This window comes from Camelus bactrianus, chromosome 32 (assembly GCF_048773025.1).
Source record: "Camelus bactrianus isolate YW-2024 breed Bactrian camel chromosome 32, ASM4877302v1, whole genome shotgun sequence".
In the NCBI taxonomy this organism is placed as follows: Eukaryota; Metazoa; Chordata; class Mammalia; order Artiodactyla; family Camelidae; genus Camelus; species Camelus bactrianus.
Window position 1 is genome coordinate 20934208 of NC_133570.1, and position 14772 is coordinate 20948979.

General features: G+C 56.7%; 1 protein-coding gene and 1 non-coding gene across 9 annotated transcripts in view; both read left to right on the forward strand.

The window, feature by feature from the left end:
• DEPDC5 (DEP domain containing 5, GATOR1 subcomplex subunit) overlaps positions 1 to 14572 on the forward strand; it is an 88898-nt gene extending 74326 nt beyond the window's left edge. For 7 of the 8 annotated variants that reach the window (XM_074356664.1, XM_074356666.1, XM_074356667.1 and 4 more), the window contains 3 exons: positions 723 to 783; positions 2847 to 2929; positions 3064 to 3708. In XM_074356664.1, coding sequence (XP_074212765.1) covers positions 723 to 783; positions 2847 to 2929; positions 3064 to 3356 — 437 coding nt within the window. In that variant the 3' untranslated portion in view covers positions 3357 to 3708. The other variant, XR_012503713.1, reaches the window with a different exon arrangement.
• Positions 10416 to 10488, forward strand: TRNAA-GGC (transfer RNA alanine (anticodon GGC)). Its single transcript has one exon. It is a non-coding gene; the product is annotated as a tRNA-Ala (tRNA).
• Positions 14573 to 14772: the final 200 nt, after the last annotated feature.

Consider the following 14772-nt stretch of genomic DNA (forward strand, 5'->3'; position numbering starts at 1 on the left):
CCAAAGTCTTTTTTCTACTCTTCGATTACCCAGAATCCTCAAATCTATCCTAGATGTAAAATTCCAAATATGGAAAGAGCAACAAAGCCCTGCAGGCACCCCTGGTGTCTGGGACGAGGTCTTATGTGGTTGCTGCTCCAACCAGCAGCACCTGCATCCCGAGAGCAGCCTGGGCCATCGCCTCTGCTGCGTGACAGCCGCCTCAGCGTGCTCCCCCCCAACACACACCCTTGGCCATCCTCACAGCTGGAGCGGGAAGGCGGCGGCGGGGGTGGGCACTTGTCTGCTGATCACTTTTCCCGAAATCATTTTTATATTTATTTGCTTCAATTTCCCCACTCCTCAAATGGAAGACTGGTCTTTTTTTTTTTTTTTTTTTTTCTCCTTAGAAGCAAATAGCATGCATTTAAAGCTTTTCCTTTGATTGAACTTTAGCATCATGTTCTTTTCTGCTTTGGGCACAGAAAGGGTGTCCAATATCAGGTTCTGGGAGCTCACGCTGGTCACTGGGGACTCATGTTCACACCCTTTCTAGACCCTCTTAGGATGGCCCTCCTTGGGGGTGGGGCTGGTCCTTCTGAAGGCAGGTGCTGCGGAAAAGCAGAGCTCAGGCTCCAAGAGGGGAGAGTTGCCAAGAGGAGTGAAGGACCCAGAAGGCCCGGCCTGGGGAGACTGCAGACCTTGGGATCACAACTTGGCATTTATTATTTGTTTCATTTCAGATTTTGAACCGGAAACATACTGGGATCGAATGCACCTTTTCCAGGAAGCCATTGCACACAGGTTTGTCCCTTAGAAAGAGGGAAGTGTGGGAAGGCATCCGTGTCTGTCTCGAATGGCAGTGACCACAGGGAAACCAAGTTTGTGTCATTTCGGGGGAGAGGCACCCAGTCCCCCAATGACAGATTCGCTGCTTATCTCCGACAGTCCCTCTGCCTTGGCTTCACAGTTCAGCACCACCTCTCCAGGTCCTACCACTGTGGTCTTTCAGACCCGATTACCTCTTCTTCCAGTTAATGGGAGAGCAGAGAGCTCTGTCCTTATGCTCCAAGAAGACCCTGAGCCAAACTCTCCAGGAGATGACATGAGATGAAAAACTGTAGAATTTGTCAAGAGCCCCTTGATGTGTGTGGAAAAGACAATAAGTGGTTAGGAAGCAATAGATAAGTTCAGTAGGTGCTTACTAGTACTGACTGTGTGCGGCAGGGAAAGCCTTTCCTAGGCTTAGCTGTCTCTCCCGCAGTCTGGTCCAGCTCTGTCTCCGGAACATCACTAACTTAGTGTCCAGTTGCTACTTCATGTTAATCATAGCGAAAGTGAAGCCTCCTGTCCCTGCTTCAGTGTCGTATCATCTTGTTCAGGTGCCTTCAGCTGTTGCCCCCGGCCCCACCACGCACACACCCGCACTGAGCACACACCTGCCCCAAGCACACACCCCACAACCACAGGACAAGGTCCAGACTCTTCAGCCTCCCTCACTCAAGCGGGCCCAGGCCTGCCTTAGACCATACTCTGCCCTTTTCTTCCATGCTTGATAAAGGCTGTGAAACCGATGCCTGGGGCCCGACTTCCTCCTTCCAGTAGAAGGGGGTGCCACTTGGGGCAACAGAGTGCCCAAGCGGGTGGGAAAGGGCTTTGATGTGGGAAGCAGACAGGCCCAGTTCCCCTCCGCCTCCACCAGCGTCTGGCTGAGGAAGTGTGAGCGAGTCCTGGGGTGGCTTTGCCTTCGTGTCCTCACCCCTCACAGTGTTGTTGAGAGGGTTTCCTGTGGTCCTGGCTCCTTGGAAGCCCTCAGGAGACAGTAGTTATTATTGGGAAGACCCTAGCCAACTGATATGTTTGTAAGCAGGTCAGGCTGATCTGTGCTGAGTAAATAGTCTTGATTGGAAGATGGGGAGGAAGGAAAGGCAAACCTCAGAGCTGCTCCAGCATGTGATGGAACAACCGACGGCAATGAGCTCGCCTTGCGTGTCTGCCGACCCATCTAATGTATGTGTCTAACTTCCTGTGCTCTTCAGTAAATAATTATCAAGCGCCAGTGTAAAGCTGGCAGCTTCTAGAGAGGATGCAACACAGCACCTCCCCGGAGCTCAGCCCGGGACAGGAGACAGCATCTTACCTGCTTCAGTTCTGCCTCCATCATGCCTTCTTTCCGCAAACCCCTCAGACTCAGGGCAGGAGCCCATCTGCCAGCACGTCCTTCACAGCACTTAGCAGGTGGAGCTGTAATAAGTGCACTTTGTGGAAATAGAGAGACCAGGAATAGAACGACCCAGGCATGAAAAATGGCCCCTCCTGCCTATTTCCAGAACACCGTGAAGCAGAGTTCCAGATTAGTATTCCTCCCTTTAAGAAAAGGAGTTCAATTAAGATACTTGGTTTCAATGCAAAGCCTTTATTGATAACCTACTGTGTGCTTAGTGAAGGAAGGGAGAGAGGTGTGGCTCAGCTGAATTCAGATCTGGGCCTTCCCCAGAGGAGCTGAAGTTCTCGGGAATGGGGTGGGCACAGCGGGGATGGCTCGGGGGATGGGACGGCTCGGGGTGTGCGGAAGTTGGGGTGGCTGGGCGGAGATGAAGGCTGCGTGGGGCAGAGGGGCAGGGAGGGGGCTCTTGACCACCTGGAGAAGAAAGGGGGCCAGGCAGGAGGAGGGCTGGGAGCCACTAAAGGGGTGGAGGGTGGGACGTGGTGAGGCTAGAAAGGAGCAGCCTGAATGCTCCACCTGAAAGAGGTCTTTCCAGGTCCCTCACCCGGGCTGTCGGAGAGTCCTGGTAGCCACCCTCTCTCCTCGTGCCTTTAGCCAAGGAGGCCGTAATCATGTGTGTGTCTCCCTGCCCTTCCCGTAGGTTTGGGTTTGTACAAGATAAATATTCCGCCGCTGCTTTTAACTTCCCTGCGGAGAACAAGCCTCAGTACATCCATGTCACAGGTGAGGCCCGCGGGCGTGGGTGGGCGGGGGGTGGGGGTGGCCCGGCAGGACGGTGACCCTGGGAGGACCCGGCCCTGGTGCCCTCCGCCCCGCCCCGCCCCGGTGGCCGCGACCCCGTCCTCCTCCGCCCGCAGGCACGGTCTTCCTGCAGCTGCCCTACTCCAAGCGCAAGTTCTCGGGGCAGCCGCGGCGGCGGCGGAACTCGACCAGCTCCAGCAACCAGAACATGTTCTGTGAGGAGCGGGTGGGCTACAGCTGGGCCTACAACACCATGCTGACCAAGACGTGGCGCTCCAGCGCCACGGGCGACGAGAAGTTTGCCGACCGGCTGCTGAAGGACTTCACAGACTTCTGCGTCAACCGCGACAACCGGCTGGTGGCCTTCTGGACGAGCTGCCTGGAGAGGATGCATGCCAGCGCCCCGTGACGGCCGCCCGGGTGGGGACCGGCCAGGTCAGGCAGGCCCGGTGTGGGGTGGGGCCGGGGCTGCCGCCTCCCCAGCGTCCATCCACCCCAGGAGGAGGCTTCGCAGGTAGGCGGGCTTCAGCGCTGGGGAGGGGGCGGGCAGCCCTCAGGAATGTCCTCAGAGACCAGGTGGCACCCATGAGCATCCTTTCCTCTGCTGTCCATGGGCTGTTCAGAGCAGAATCAGCCGCCTCCCGCCGGGAAGGGGTGTGCACAGGATGTATAATTTTGTGAAATAGTGTACCATAGGCTGACACCAGCTGTACATACCTGTACATACTGGAAGCAGGAATAAAGCACCTCTGTGGCCTCTCTGCCCCCAGCCTGGTTCCCGCAGCAGCAATGCCGTCCTCAGCTGGGCAGCTATGCACCGTCACCAGGCCCTAATGGCGAGTGAGGCAGCCACAGACGGGAGGACTTCACAATTCACCTGGGGACCCTGGCTGTTGCAGGCCCTTGGTGGGGAGGAGAGTTTCAGGCGGGCCTCCTGAGCAGAGAGAAAAGTCCCAGGAAAGCTTCTGTTGACTGTGATTGACGTGAGGACGCACTGCTTAACGGGATAAGACTCGGCAGGGCCCTCCACCTCAGCGCCCGCCCTCACCTGCCAGGGTTGGAAGGACCCGACAGATGCCCCCACTTCTCCTCCACCCCTGTTGATCTGTCTCCTCAGTAGCCTGTGAATCCGTCCCCTCCCCCAGGCCCCTGGCTGCTGCTCTCAGCCTGGCCCTCACCCCTTCCTCTCCTTCCTCCCCCTGCACAGCCAGGAGGGCCTCCCACCATGGCTCTGCTTTCCCTCAGGCCCTTCTCCACTTGGAAGCCAGAGTCCTTTTTAAAAATCACTCTGATTGTGCCCCCTACTACGTAGACCTCTCTGGTGACTTGAACTTGAAAACTCGCAGATGTGGCTTCATGATCTGGTCCCGTGCTATCTCTTCAACCAGCGGGAACATCACCAACTCTTTAGTGGCTCAGATCCTTTGTACATGCTGTTCCAACTGCCTGGAACGCTGTTCCTCACTCACTCCTGGTCGTCAGCCATCAGCTCGTAGCTCAAAGGTCCCTTGTCCAGGGAAGCTCAGTGGGACCTGGTTACATCTTCCCACGGCACCTCGTCCTTCTCTGACCACACCCTTACGCTCAACGTGTCAGGAGCCTTGCCTATTTTGTTCATCCTTTTGTTCCTAAATGTTCAGCAGAATCGTAGATGCTGGAGGGGCGGTTGTTGGCTAAGTGTGTAGGGTGAATGAACGAGCTGGACTCGAGGGCCAAGCACTGGGGGTCACGTCCGAATCTACCCCCTCACCACCTGAGCTCCCAAGTAATGGAGCCTGCGAAACAGGTGGGTATGAGAGGACTTAACTGACTAGCAGGCAGTAAGCAAGTGAAGGCGGGAGTCCTCTGCCCATGCTGCTGTGCTGGCTTCCCGAGTGGTCGTGCCGGACGCGGCAGCTGCTGGCCTGTTCAGATCAGTCACCTGGCATCCTTGGTATCCTGCATGTAAGGCCAGCAGTCGTCCCTGCCTTCTGCCCTCTTCCCTCTTACAAAGATGACTCAGGAGGCCCCGTGGGTGATTGTGTGGGAGCAGAGACAGCCGACAAGTTAAAATGCTGGGTCGCCCACCCTTCGGAGCTGGACCTGAAACTCACGTGCCCTCGAACTGCTTCCCGCAGCCCTCCTCTCTGCCCCGCACCTCCTTCCACCCACTTGTCCAAGCCAGAACCTGGAGTCAAACCGAATCCTTCTCCTCCTCCTCCATTGTCCTCCCACTGCTCCCTCCCTCCCTCCTGGCTGCCCAGGTGCAGAGCCAGCCCTCGGGGAGGGCGTGGCTTGCTTAGACTTGGAGAATGTGTGCGGATTGCAAGCCCACCATCAGTTGTGTAGGTGTGATAACCACTTCCTAGTGGAAAGAGAAAAGCAGTAGGAGGACCTGGGGTTAAATTCCAGCCCTGCCGCCTCAGCTGCAAGAACCAAGGCTGGTTCTGTCTCCTGAGCCTGTTTCCTCATCTGTTAAATAGGGATGACGTGGCCTCAGCTTCCTTCCCAGCCCCATCCACCCACACACACCTGCACTCACACCTCTGTGTATTTCTCTTCCGTGCTTGTGACGCCCTCATTATTTGCTGACCTGTTTCAGCTCACTCAGCTGGGAATTTCTTCTGGCACATTCTTCAGTGACAGTGGAAAGAGTGAGATCAAAGGGGCATGTGCAGGCAGCAGGGGCCCCTCACAAGGCCCGGCCCATGGGAGGGACACACGAATTGTAAGAGCGACCTTGCAGAGGTCACCTAGACCCGGCTCCCTGAGCTGAATCCTGGAAGGCACTTAATCATGGTGAGAAGTGACACGCTGAGGCCCAGACTCATGAGTGACACGCCTTGGGTCGCCCCAGGGCGGGTGGAGACCGGGGGGGCGGGGTCCAGTGAGACCAGAGCCCTGGAGCAGAGGAGGTCCTGGAGATCTGACCCAGCCTCTACATCTTCTCCCAGATAAAGGGACAGACGGTGACCTGCCCCAGGCTGAGGTGGGACTGGCCAGAGGACCTGGTGCCTTGTAGGCACTCGGTAACGGGGCAGGGAGAGGGCAGGCTGAGGAGGCAGGTGCCCGGATCCAGACTCCAGCAGAGCCACCTGCCAGCATGTGACCCTGAGGGAGTCACTGCACCTCTCAGGGCCCTGGTTTTCTTGTCTGAAAAATGAGACAATTATGCCCCTCTGGGGTTGTAAAAATTGCACGAGAGAACGTGGGTGAAGAGCTAAGACAGTGCCTGGGAGGTTGTGAGCCCCTCCCTCAACATGAGCTGTTATGACAAGACAACTGGCCTGGACCCTGAGCCCTGGGCTGTGACAGATGGGCACCAACCACAGAGGCTGGGATGGAGAGGGCAGTCTTTAAGGAGCAAGCAGCCTGGGGCTTTGTAGGATGTGTAGCAGTCAGAATAGTCAAGAGGCAGAGCCCAGTGTCCCCACTTGGGTTGGAGGGCCACACTCCTCTAACTGCTGTGGTTGTTCTGCCCTATCTGGGTCCCAAGAACCCCTGCTGGGAGTTTTTCCTGTTGGCCAAGGCGCTTCATTGCCAAGGGCAGGAAGAAGGGCCTCCGGGCTCCTGCCCATGGGCTCAGGGTTGTGGCCCGAGGCCAGCAGCTCTGCAGACATTTCTCAGCTTCGTGGTTGTGCCAGGGGAGAGGGATGCACACAGGCCCCTGGATCCCTGGGGCGGCACCAGTCAGCCTCCTGGATGTGGAAGTGCGTCTGGGGTGAGGAACCACACAGAACATGGGGTGCAGAAAACCATGATGGGGAAAGAAACGAGACAAAGTAGCATCCCTTCACCAAAGGAACAAGAAATCAGCCAAAGAGGCTTCAAGGCAGAAGACATTGCTGTCTTAGTCCCCTACCCGGGGTTCTTCAAGGCTCCTGTGCCTAAGAGCTCACTTAAATCCCAGATTCCAGAGCCTCCCCGAGAGATGCTGATTCAGGAGGTGTGGACTCCACTGTAAGGACACACTCGAGTGATGCAGTTATCAGCGGTCCATTTGAGAAGCCCCGCCCCAGACCCCTTCTCCGGGCTTCTTCCCGCTTTACACGCAATCCTAACCACCCTGGAAATCTGGTTCTCAGACCGAAGCAGCGCAGAGGCCACTCAGCAGAAGGCAACAGAGTAGAGGCAGGGAACTCAAGAGCAGGGTGAAGTGACAAGTGACAGCAGGATGGCAGCCGGGGCTGACAGAGCTGCAAGGACCTCCCAGGGCCCGGGACCCCCAAGGGCTGAGCAGCTGGGTCAGGCACTGCCAGGTGCTGTGTTGGGGAGGCACCCGAGCCTGCCTCCTGCTTGTCAGAAGAGACCTGTCAAAGTCATAGAAACTTCGGGGATTGCAGGAAATAAGTACAGGATATACACCTGGACACTAAGGAGACCTGTGAGGCTTTGCTAGAGTGGAAAACATGGGAGGAAAGACTGAAAAGAAGCCAATTTACAGGCCTCCTCGGCTACCCAGAAACTCAGATGTGTGAAATAATGGTTGCCCCATTTCTTGAGCGTTCCCTTCCTTGTGTTCTGGACAGTAGCGTACTTTACGTGCCTTTTCATCTTGTAATCTTATCAATGACCATCAGACCAGATGAGGGTGGGGGCCCCAGGCCACACAGCTGACAGCCGCTGATGTTAGGTCTGTGGGACCCAGAGCCTGGCTCCGCGCTCTGTGCTGTTGGTGAAGTTCACCCTCTCCTCTGTCCCAGAGGCCCCCCTGTCCCGTGCAGCTGACCGTATTCCACGCGAGGTGCGGCTCTGCTGGGGTACAGGTGTGGGTGTGGCCTCAGGCTCTGGAAGGAAGGTGAGGGTGCGGGTCGCTCCTCTCTGGAAGGCAGGTGCTCCTTTCCTCCTGATCCGCAGCCCCTGACTTCAGCTGCAAGGACTTCAGGCAGCTCCTGGCCTTCATGCTTGCCCTGAGCCTGGCCTGGAATGTGCAGGTCATGGGGACAAAGCCGGTGCCGAGAACTCAGTCCTCCCAGCCATTAGATGGGACCTCCACCTGCATCTCTGGCTGCAGCAAGATTTATCTGTTCTCAGTGAATCAGCCCGTGGTCCTCCCAAGAAGGAAATCTCTTTCCCTGTGAGGGCAAGGGGAGATGGGGTGCTGCAGGCTCCTTTGTCTCTGAGCACTTTCTGCCTGGCAGCAAGTCTGGGAGAAACCTGGGGGACCACGAGATTTCAGACCTTCCCCTTCTCCACCGACGGGAAGCTGAGCACTGAGGAGGGTGGCTTTCCCTTCAGTCTCTCTGCAGCCGTGACTGGAACTGGGTCTTGCCTCCTTTTTGTGCACTTTGATTGCAGCCGGCTCCGTTCCCACTGTGACCCTCCCCCCATCCCCATTAATCCTCAGATGTCTCTTAAGCAATAGAAATTTTTATTTTTAAGCCCTTGGCATCCCAGAAGAGAAATGTTTCCCTGGTGCCTTTGATGTGCATCCATCCAACCCTAGTAGCTCACATCCTTGGTTCTCCTCCTGCCCAGTGCAAAAGCATCTGGGAGGTGTGATCAGGTGCTGTCTTGGAGCTCGGCCTCCTCCAGGCCTTCTGTCCTGCGTCTCCTCCTGGGTAGACACAAGCCTAGGGGGTGGGGAGGGCTCCGCCTGAGGCGAACCTATGAAACTTTCGTCCTGACGCTGTCTCCAAACCCCCTCTGTCTTCCCAGCTCCTGGCTACAGCGCTGGAGGAGAACAGGAGAAGCTAGGGGTTCTCACTGAGGGGGTGGGGCGGGTGGATTTTGACCCCCAAGGGACATGTGGCAACGTCTGAAGACACTTTCGGCTGTCACAAGTGCAGAAGGTGCTATCAGCACCTGATGGGTGCTTCTAGACGCTGTATGATGTACAGGACAGCTCTGACAACAGAATCATTCAGCCCAAATGTCAGTCGTGTTGAAGCTGGGACACCCTGAACTAGATTCTGATGGGGTATGAGAGGTCCAGATGGCGGCGGGGGGGCGGGCAGGGGCTTCTGGGGGCTCCTTCCTGTGAGCGCATGCTCTACCACTGAGCTATACCCACCCACCCCCTCTGAATCCTTTACTGATGGCAGCCCCATCTCCAATGTCCTGTGGCAATCACTCTTGCTGGGTTCCAGGACCAGAGTGGCTAAGAGACCTACTTAAAGGTGCACAGCAGGTTATGGACGGAACCAGGTCACACTAAGCCCCCATGTGCTAAGTGCGGCTCTCGTGTTTCTCTCCTCATACACATAGCTTGCCTCTCCAGATGTGTCTGAACCCCTTGAGGGCAGAGAGCACATCTTGCTCATGCCTGTGTCCTGCCCATGTGCGAGTGCCCATCCCACACAGGGGCTCATTTAGAATCGGTTGAATTCATTGATTCAGGCATTTATGCAAGCTGAACCTAGGTGGCCCTGCTCTTTTGGTGGAGGGAAATGGACTTGTAAAGCCCTACAGAAAGAGAGGAGAGGGCTTGATTCTGCCTGGGGGAGCTGAAGAAGGCTGGAGAAAGGGGTGTTGAGGCCGTCCAAATGTTCTTATTTGAACATGCGTGGAGATCTACCAAGATCCGGTGCACCGCCAACTGGTTGGAAGCTTGGGGAGGGAGGGGAAGAAAGCGGAAGAAAGGTAATACTGACCCCAAGCAAGCATGTGCCCTTCGTCCTAGGGCTGGAGCGCAGGACAGCGCAGGAGGCCGGTGGGTGGTGGTTCCCTGCTGCTCCGGAGAGTGGAGGGATTTACCCAGGGGGGCTGTGCCCACACATGGCAGAGGAAGGTCTGAGCTCAGGGATTCTCCACCCCGGAGCTCCTCCCTTACAGAGGTGAGACGTGGGAGAAGGCAGTCCGCCGAGAGTGGCTTCCAGGGCAGGGCAGGGCAGCCGCGTCCAGGAGGCAGGGCCTGGGGCCTGGGCTCCCTGCACAGCGACAAGGGCCGAGTCCCCAGACTCCCCAGGGCCTGACCACCGGCACCGGTCACCATCAGTGGTCGGCGCTCAGAGGATGGGATCATGCGGGGGTGGTCTGGCACACAGGATGTGTCTCGCCTCAAAGCAGAAGTGAAATGGGGCACACTTCCCCTTGGGAGACAAGAGGCAGGTCCGACCACTGCTTGACGGCGTGTCCTGCGGGAGCCCGGAGTCTGGCAGCTGCCACTGGGCTCTGAGATGGGCGATGGCACAGAGAAGCTAGCCTGGCCTTGGGCCCCACGCAGGGGGCCCGGGTCCACCTCCCACCACATGTGCCTCCTCGGGCACCATCCCTGTGATCGGAAGATACTGTTCCTACCAGGTTTTATGATTCAGGCTCTAAGGGAGAATTCCTTTACACAAGTGCCTGTCTCGGGGCAGAGCCACAGCCAGCCTGTCACTGCATGAGGAGGATGCACTGTTTGCTGCACACTCAATCTCTGCTTTCCCATCTGCCCACGTACCAAGAGCCATCTATGTACCAGGCATTGTGTGGATACAAGAGGGAGAAGGACATGAACCAAAAAAACATATTTTTATGGTTGTGAAGTAAGAATGATTGGGAGGGAGGAGGTTATAGCTCAGTGGTAGAGCACGTGCTTGGCATGCACAAGGTCCTGGGTTCAATCCCCAGTACCTCCTCTAAAAAATAACTAACTAAACCCAATTACCTCCCCTGACCAAAAAAAATGAATTGTTGGGGAATGTACTCCAAAAGCCAAAGCAAGGCCACTGAGGGAGGTTTGACGGGGCCCCTGGCTGAGTCTAGGACTCAGGAGACTCTGGAGCATTTTGGCGGAGGCCTGATGGATGGCAGGGCTTGCAAAGGGCCGGGACAGAAGAGAGGGGGAGCTCCTGGCTGGAAGACCCTGAGACCCTGAGATGGAAAGAGGCACGGTGTGCGGGAGGGATGGGGAGAGAGGGGCTGGTGGTGCGGTGGCACAGCAGAGGGGAGTAGAGGCCCATCACGCAGGACCCTGCAGGCTCCACCAGGGTCCTGACTTCTGGTGCACCTGCAGGAGGAGCGTCGAAGGCTGGGGACCCTTGGGCAAGCCTTTCTCTTTCTGCCTCGGTCTCCTCATCTTTCCCATGGGAACATCCCCGCAGGGTCATTGAAGAGCCCATATGTAAAGCTCTGGCCTGGCCCAGTGCCAGGCAAGGTGGAGGTGCCCCATGAGCAGAGCCATTGGTCTAATTGTGACGCGGCTGGGCCAGGAATCCAGGCTTCAGCCCTGGTCCCCTGCCAGTGACTGCCACTGAAGTTCCTGCACCCCCCCCCCCCACCAGGGCTGCTTCTAGGAGACCCGGAGCCAGGAGCTGTCATCAGGACTGAATGCATTGGCCTGAACTCCCCCGTGCTCTCTGTCATATCACAGCCCTTTACCAGCTGTGCTAATGCAGCCTGGGAAGAGGCTCCGGGCCACAGCCACGACCAGCCCTGATGTCCCCCGTCCAGCCCCAGCTGTGCCCCAGGCTCCAGTGATCACCAGCCGGTCTCTGACTCCTGCCGTGGACGCAGCCACATGCCTGTAGGTGTGGGGCAGGGGTGACGCAGGGCTGGCAGCCCCGGGGTTGACCAGCAGCAGGAATGCTTTATTCTGCAAGGGTGGAGCTGCGCTGGAATCCCTCTCTTCTGAGTCAGGGAAGGAATCTCCCTAAAGGAGAAAGGAGCTGGAGCCAGCAAGGTGCTCTGCGTGCTACCTGGCCTAGCTCTGGAGACACCCCTCATCTGGGGATTATTGGCCACTTTTACAGAAAAGTAACTGAGGATAGGGGTCACCCCACTGACCAGTGAGTCTAGACTCTCCTCCAAGCCACCATGACCTCACCCTCCCCCGTCCCCCTTGGCAGTGGTCCTTTGGGCTGGGTTTTGCTGTATTCTTGCATTTCACCCAGTGCAAGCTGATTGTCGGGGGCCTGGAAATGAGGTGGGCTTCCGCTTTGGCATCTGGCAAGGGGCCACAGGAGTGTCACCAGCTCGGTGCTGGGTGGGGCCGCCCTTCTAGTTTGCAGAGAGGAAGCTGAGGTCTGGAGGCTGAAAGCAGTTTGCCTGAGTTTACAGGATTGATCAGGGCAGAGCCCGGCCAGGTGGGCACCCCTCGTGCCTCCTCTTTTGACCTCCCTGGCCGGCCTCTGTGCCTCTGTCCAGTAGTCTTCCCACATTGGAGAACCCCAGCCTAGGGCCCCTGGACCTCCTTTCTGCATCTCATCCCCCCGTGCAACTGGGTCCTGTGACTCTAATTACCATCTACATGCCTGAGAGTCTCCACCTGAGATCTCGAGCCCTGACCCCACCTTTGAACTCCAACCCGGAGTTGTCCAGCTGCCTTCTTGGCCGCTCCTGGGAGACTCAAGAGCACAACAAACTGGATGTGTCTAAACCACACTCTTGATTTAGCCGCATCCTCTCAACTCTGCTCCTCCCAGTCTTCCCCATGTTAGTCATTGCACCATCGTCTGCCCAGTTTCTAGTGCTAAGAGCCTCAGCCTGTGTTTCCTTTGCTCAACCCCCACATCTAATCCGTTAGCAGAAATACACGGTCACCTGACCCTTCCTCCCATCTGCACCTTGACCTGATGCAGCAGCAACCGGACTGGTCCTCATGCATCTTCTTGGGCCTTGAAGAATTTACTCTCCTCAGGGCGACCAACACGCTCTCTTTTAAACACAGAACAGGCTGCACCAACCCCCTGCGTGGAAACCCTCCAGTGACTTCCCATCAGTGAAATCCCAACTCCTTGCTACCGCCCACAAGGCCCGATGGGGCCTGGGCTTCTGGACGCCTCCGTCTCTGTTTTCATCTCCTCCTGCTCACTCAGGATGATGCAGTGTCTCCTCTTTGTGTTCCTTGGACACCTCTAGGTTGTCCCTGCTTCAGGGCCTTTGCACGACTTCACCCCTCTTCTTGGAATCCGCCTCCCAAGGTCGTGGCTCCATTTCCTCCTCATTGTTGGTGTCACTTGTTGCCCTCCCTGACCATCCCTCTGCCCACCCGCTGCCCTGTTGTCTCCCCCTCCAGCCCTTGTCCTCGCCAGGAATCATCTGCGTTATTTGCCCCCTCATGCATTGTCTTTTATCCTCTCTGGACTGTAAGTTTTTGTCCTCACCACGTCCTCAGCATGTACAACAGTGCGCCCGGTATGCAGTAGGCGCTCAATGAGTGCTTGTTCACAGAACCAACCACAAGGGCCTACATTACAAACCAGGTTTATCCCAGGCTGCCATCCCCGGACTTCCCTGCAGAACAGCCCTCCCCTGTCCTGTGACTTCTTTAGGACAGTCATTTCATTAAGTGCACAGAGCTTGCTCACCTGCCTGCCCACCCTCCCCACCTACAAGCTGTGTAACCTTGGACAAGTTACTTAATCTCTCTGTGCCTCAGTTTTGCCAGATAAGACCACTGTCCACCTCATAGGGTGAACATGAGGATGAGATTCATGCACACAGAGTGTTTAAAGCAGCGTGTGGGGCACAGCATTCGGAACCGGTAATTCTACTGCTATTACCACCACCGTCACGGCCAGTTTGACTCCTGGAAGAGGCAACTGCTGTCTCCGCTCTACCTTCAAGTAATAACACTTCCTTGTGCCACTTGGTACTTGTCACCTGCTCAGTGCCCTTCATTGGCTTCCTATTTCCCTTGGGAAAAGACCAAACCCCTTTCAGTAACCTGGAAGCCTCCATCCCTCTCCAGCCTCACTCTGCCCACCCTTCCCCCTTGCCTGACCCCCTCCAGTCACACCAGTCTCCTGCCAGTTCTCCTGGTGACTAATGTGGTCCCATCCCAGGCATGTTGCCTGGAAGTGGCTTTCCTTCCTCCTTCCCCGGTTGAATCCTGCTCTTCTGCAACCTCAGTGTGGACATCATCGCCTCCCAGCCTCCGTGACCCCCCATGATGAGGAGCCCCCCACTGCCCGCCCTCAGCTCGTGAGCCTGCCCTGCAGCCTGTGGCACTGCTGCAAGTCTGCATTCATTCCCTCCTTGGATCCACATGGCCTTTCCTATGAGACCCCAGTCTCTGTGAGAACAGAGGCCAAGTCTTGCTTTGCTCAGCTATGTGCTCACAGGGTTTGCACATGACAAGTGTTCGATAAATATGAAGTGAAGGAGCAGGGAGAAGGCCTTTGGGTTGGAGCCTCGCCCTTTGGATACCGCACACAACGGACCCAAGAGAAACCTGCTGCCTTTGCAGAACCAACTGGCCTTTCTCACCAGCCTCCAGCCAGCCCGACAGCCCCCCGACTTCCAGCAGGTTCCACGTGCTTGCAGCGTGGCCTTGTGCAGCCCCTGCCTGCGAGCAGCCTTCGTTCACACGGTGCCCACAGAGCCGGGGAAAAGCCTCTGCTGGGCTAAAGCCAAGACAGACTGGATGTGGAGCGGCGGCACAGGGGAAGTCGGCCTGGCTTCCTGAGCTCGGCCGCCTCCTGGCCAGACGCTCTCAGCTCTTCCTTCCCTCTTGAAACAGAGTGACCGTGGAGTCTGGGTGGCCAAGGGCCCTTTCCTGGGTTTCCCAGCTGAGGGTGCTTTCTTTAATGGGTTGGAGCTGAGGCCCTTGCAGGCTCCAGCCCCGGGGCCTACCCCTCTAGCCTGAGACCAGGATATGGCAGAAAGAGAAATAGGGGCATGGTAGGAAAATCTCACAAAACTAATTCTCAGATTGTATGCCCTACATCTGTGAGTGTCAGGATGCCCTTTCTTTTATGAAACAAGAGTGACGGAGGTGGTGATAGGTTTTCTTTCTCTCTTTTTTTTTCCTCTTAATGTTCAGGCTCGTCACATCACCTACTTAATTTTTTTTTTTGAAATGTACTAGTCCGGGGACAGCGGCAGAGCCAGGATGAGAACCTGGGTTTTCTAGCTCCTGGTTAATGCTCTCTGTCTGCAGCCCCTCCCTGGAGAGGATAAGATGCGGGGAGACATGAGAG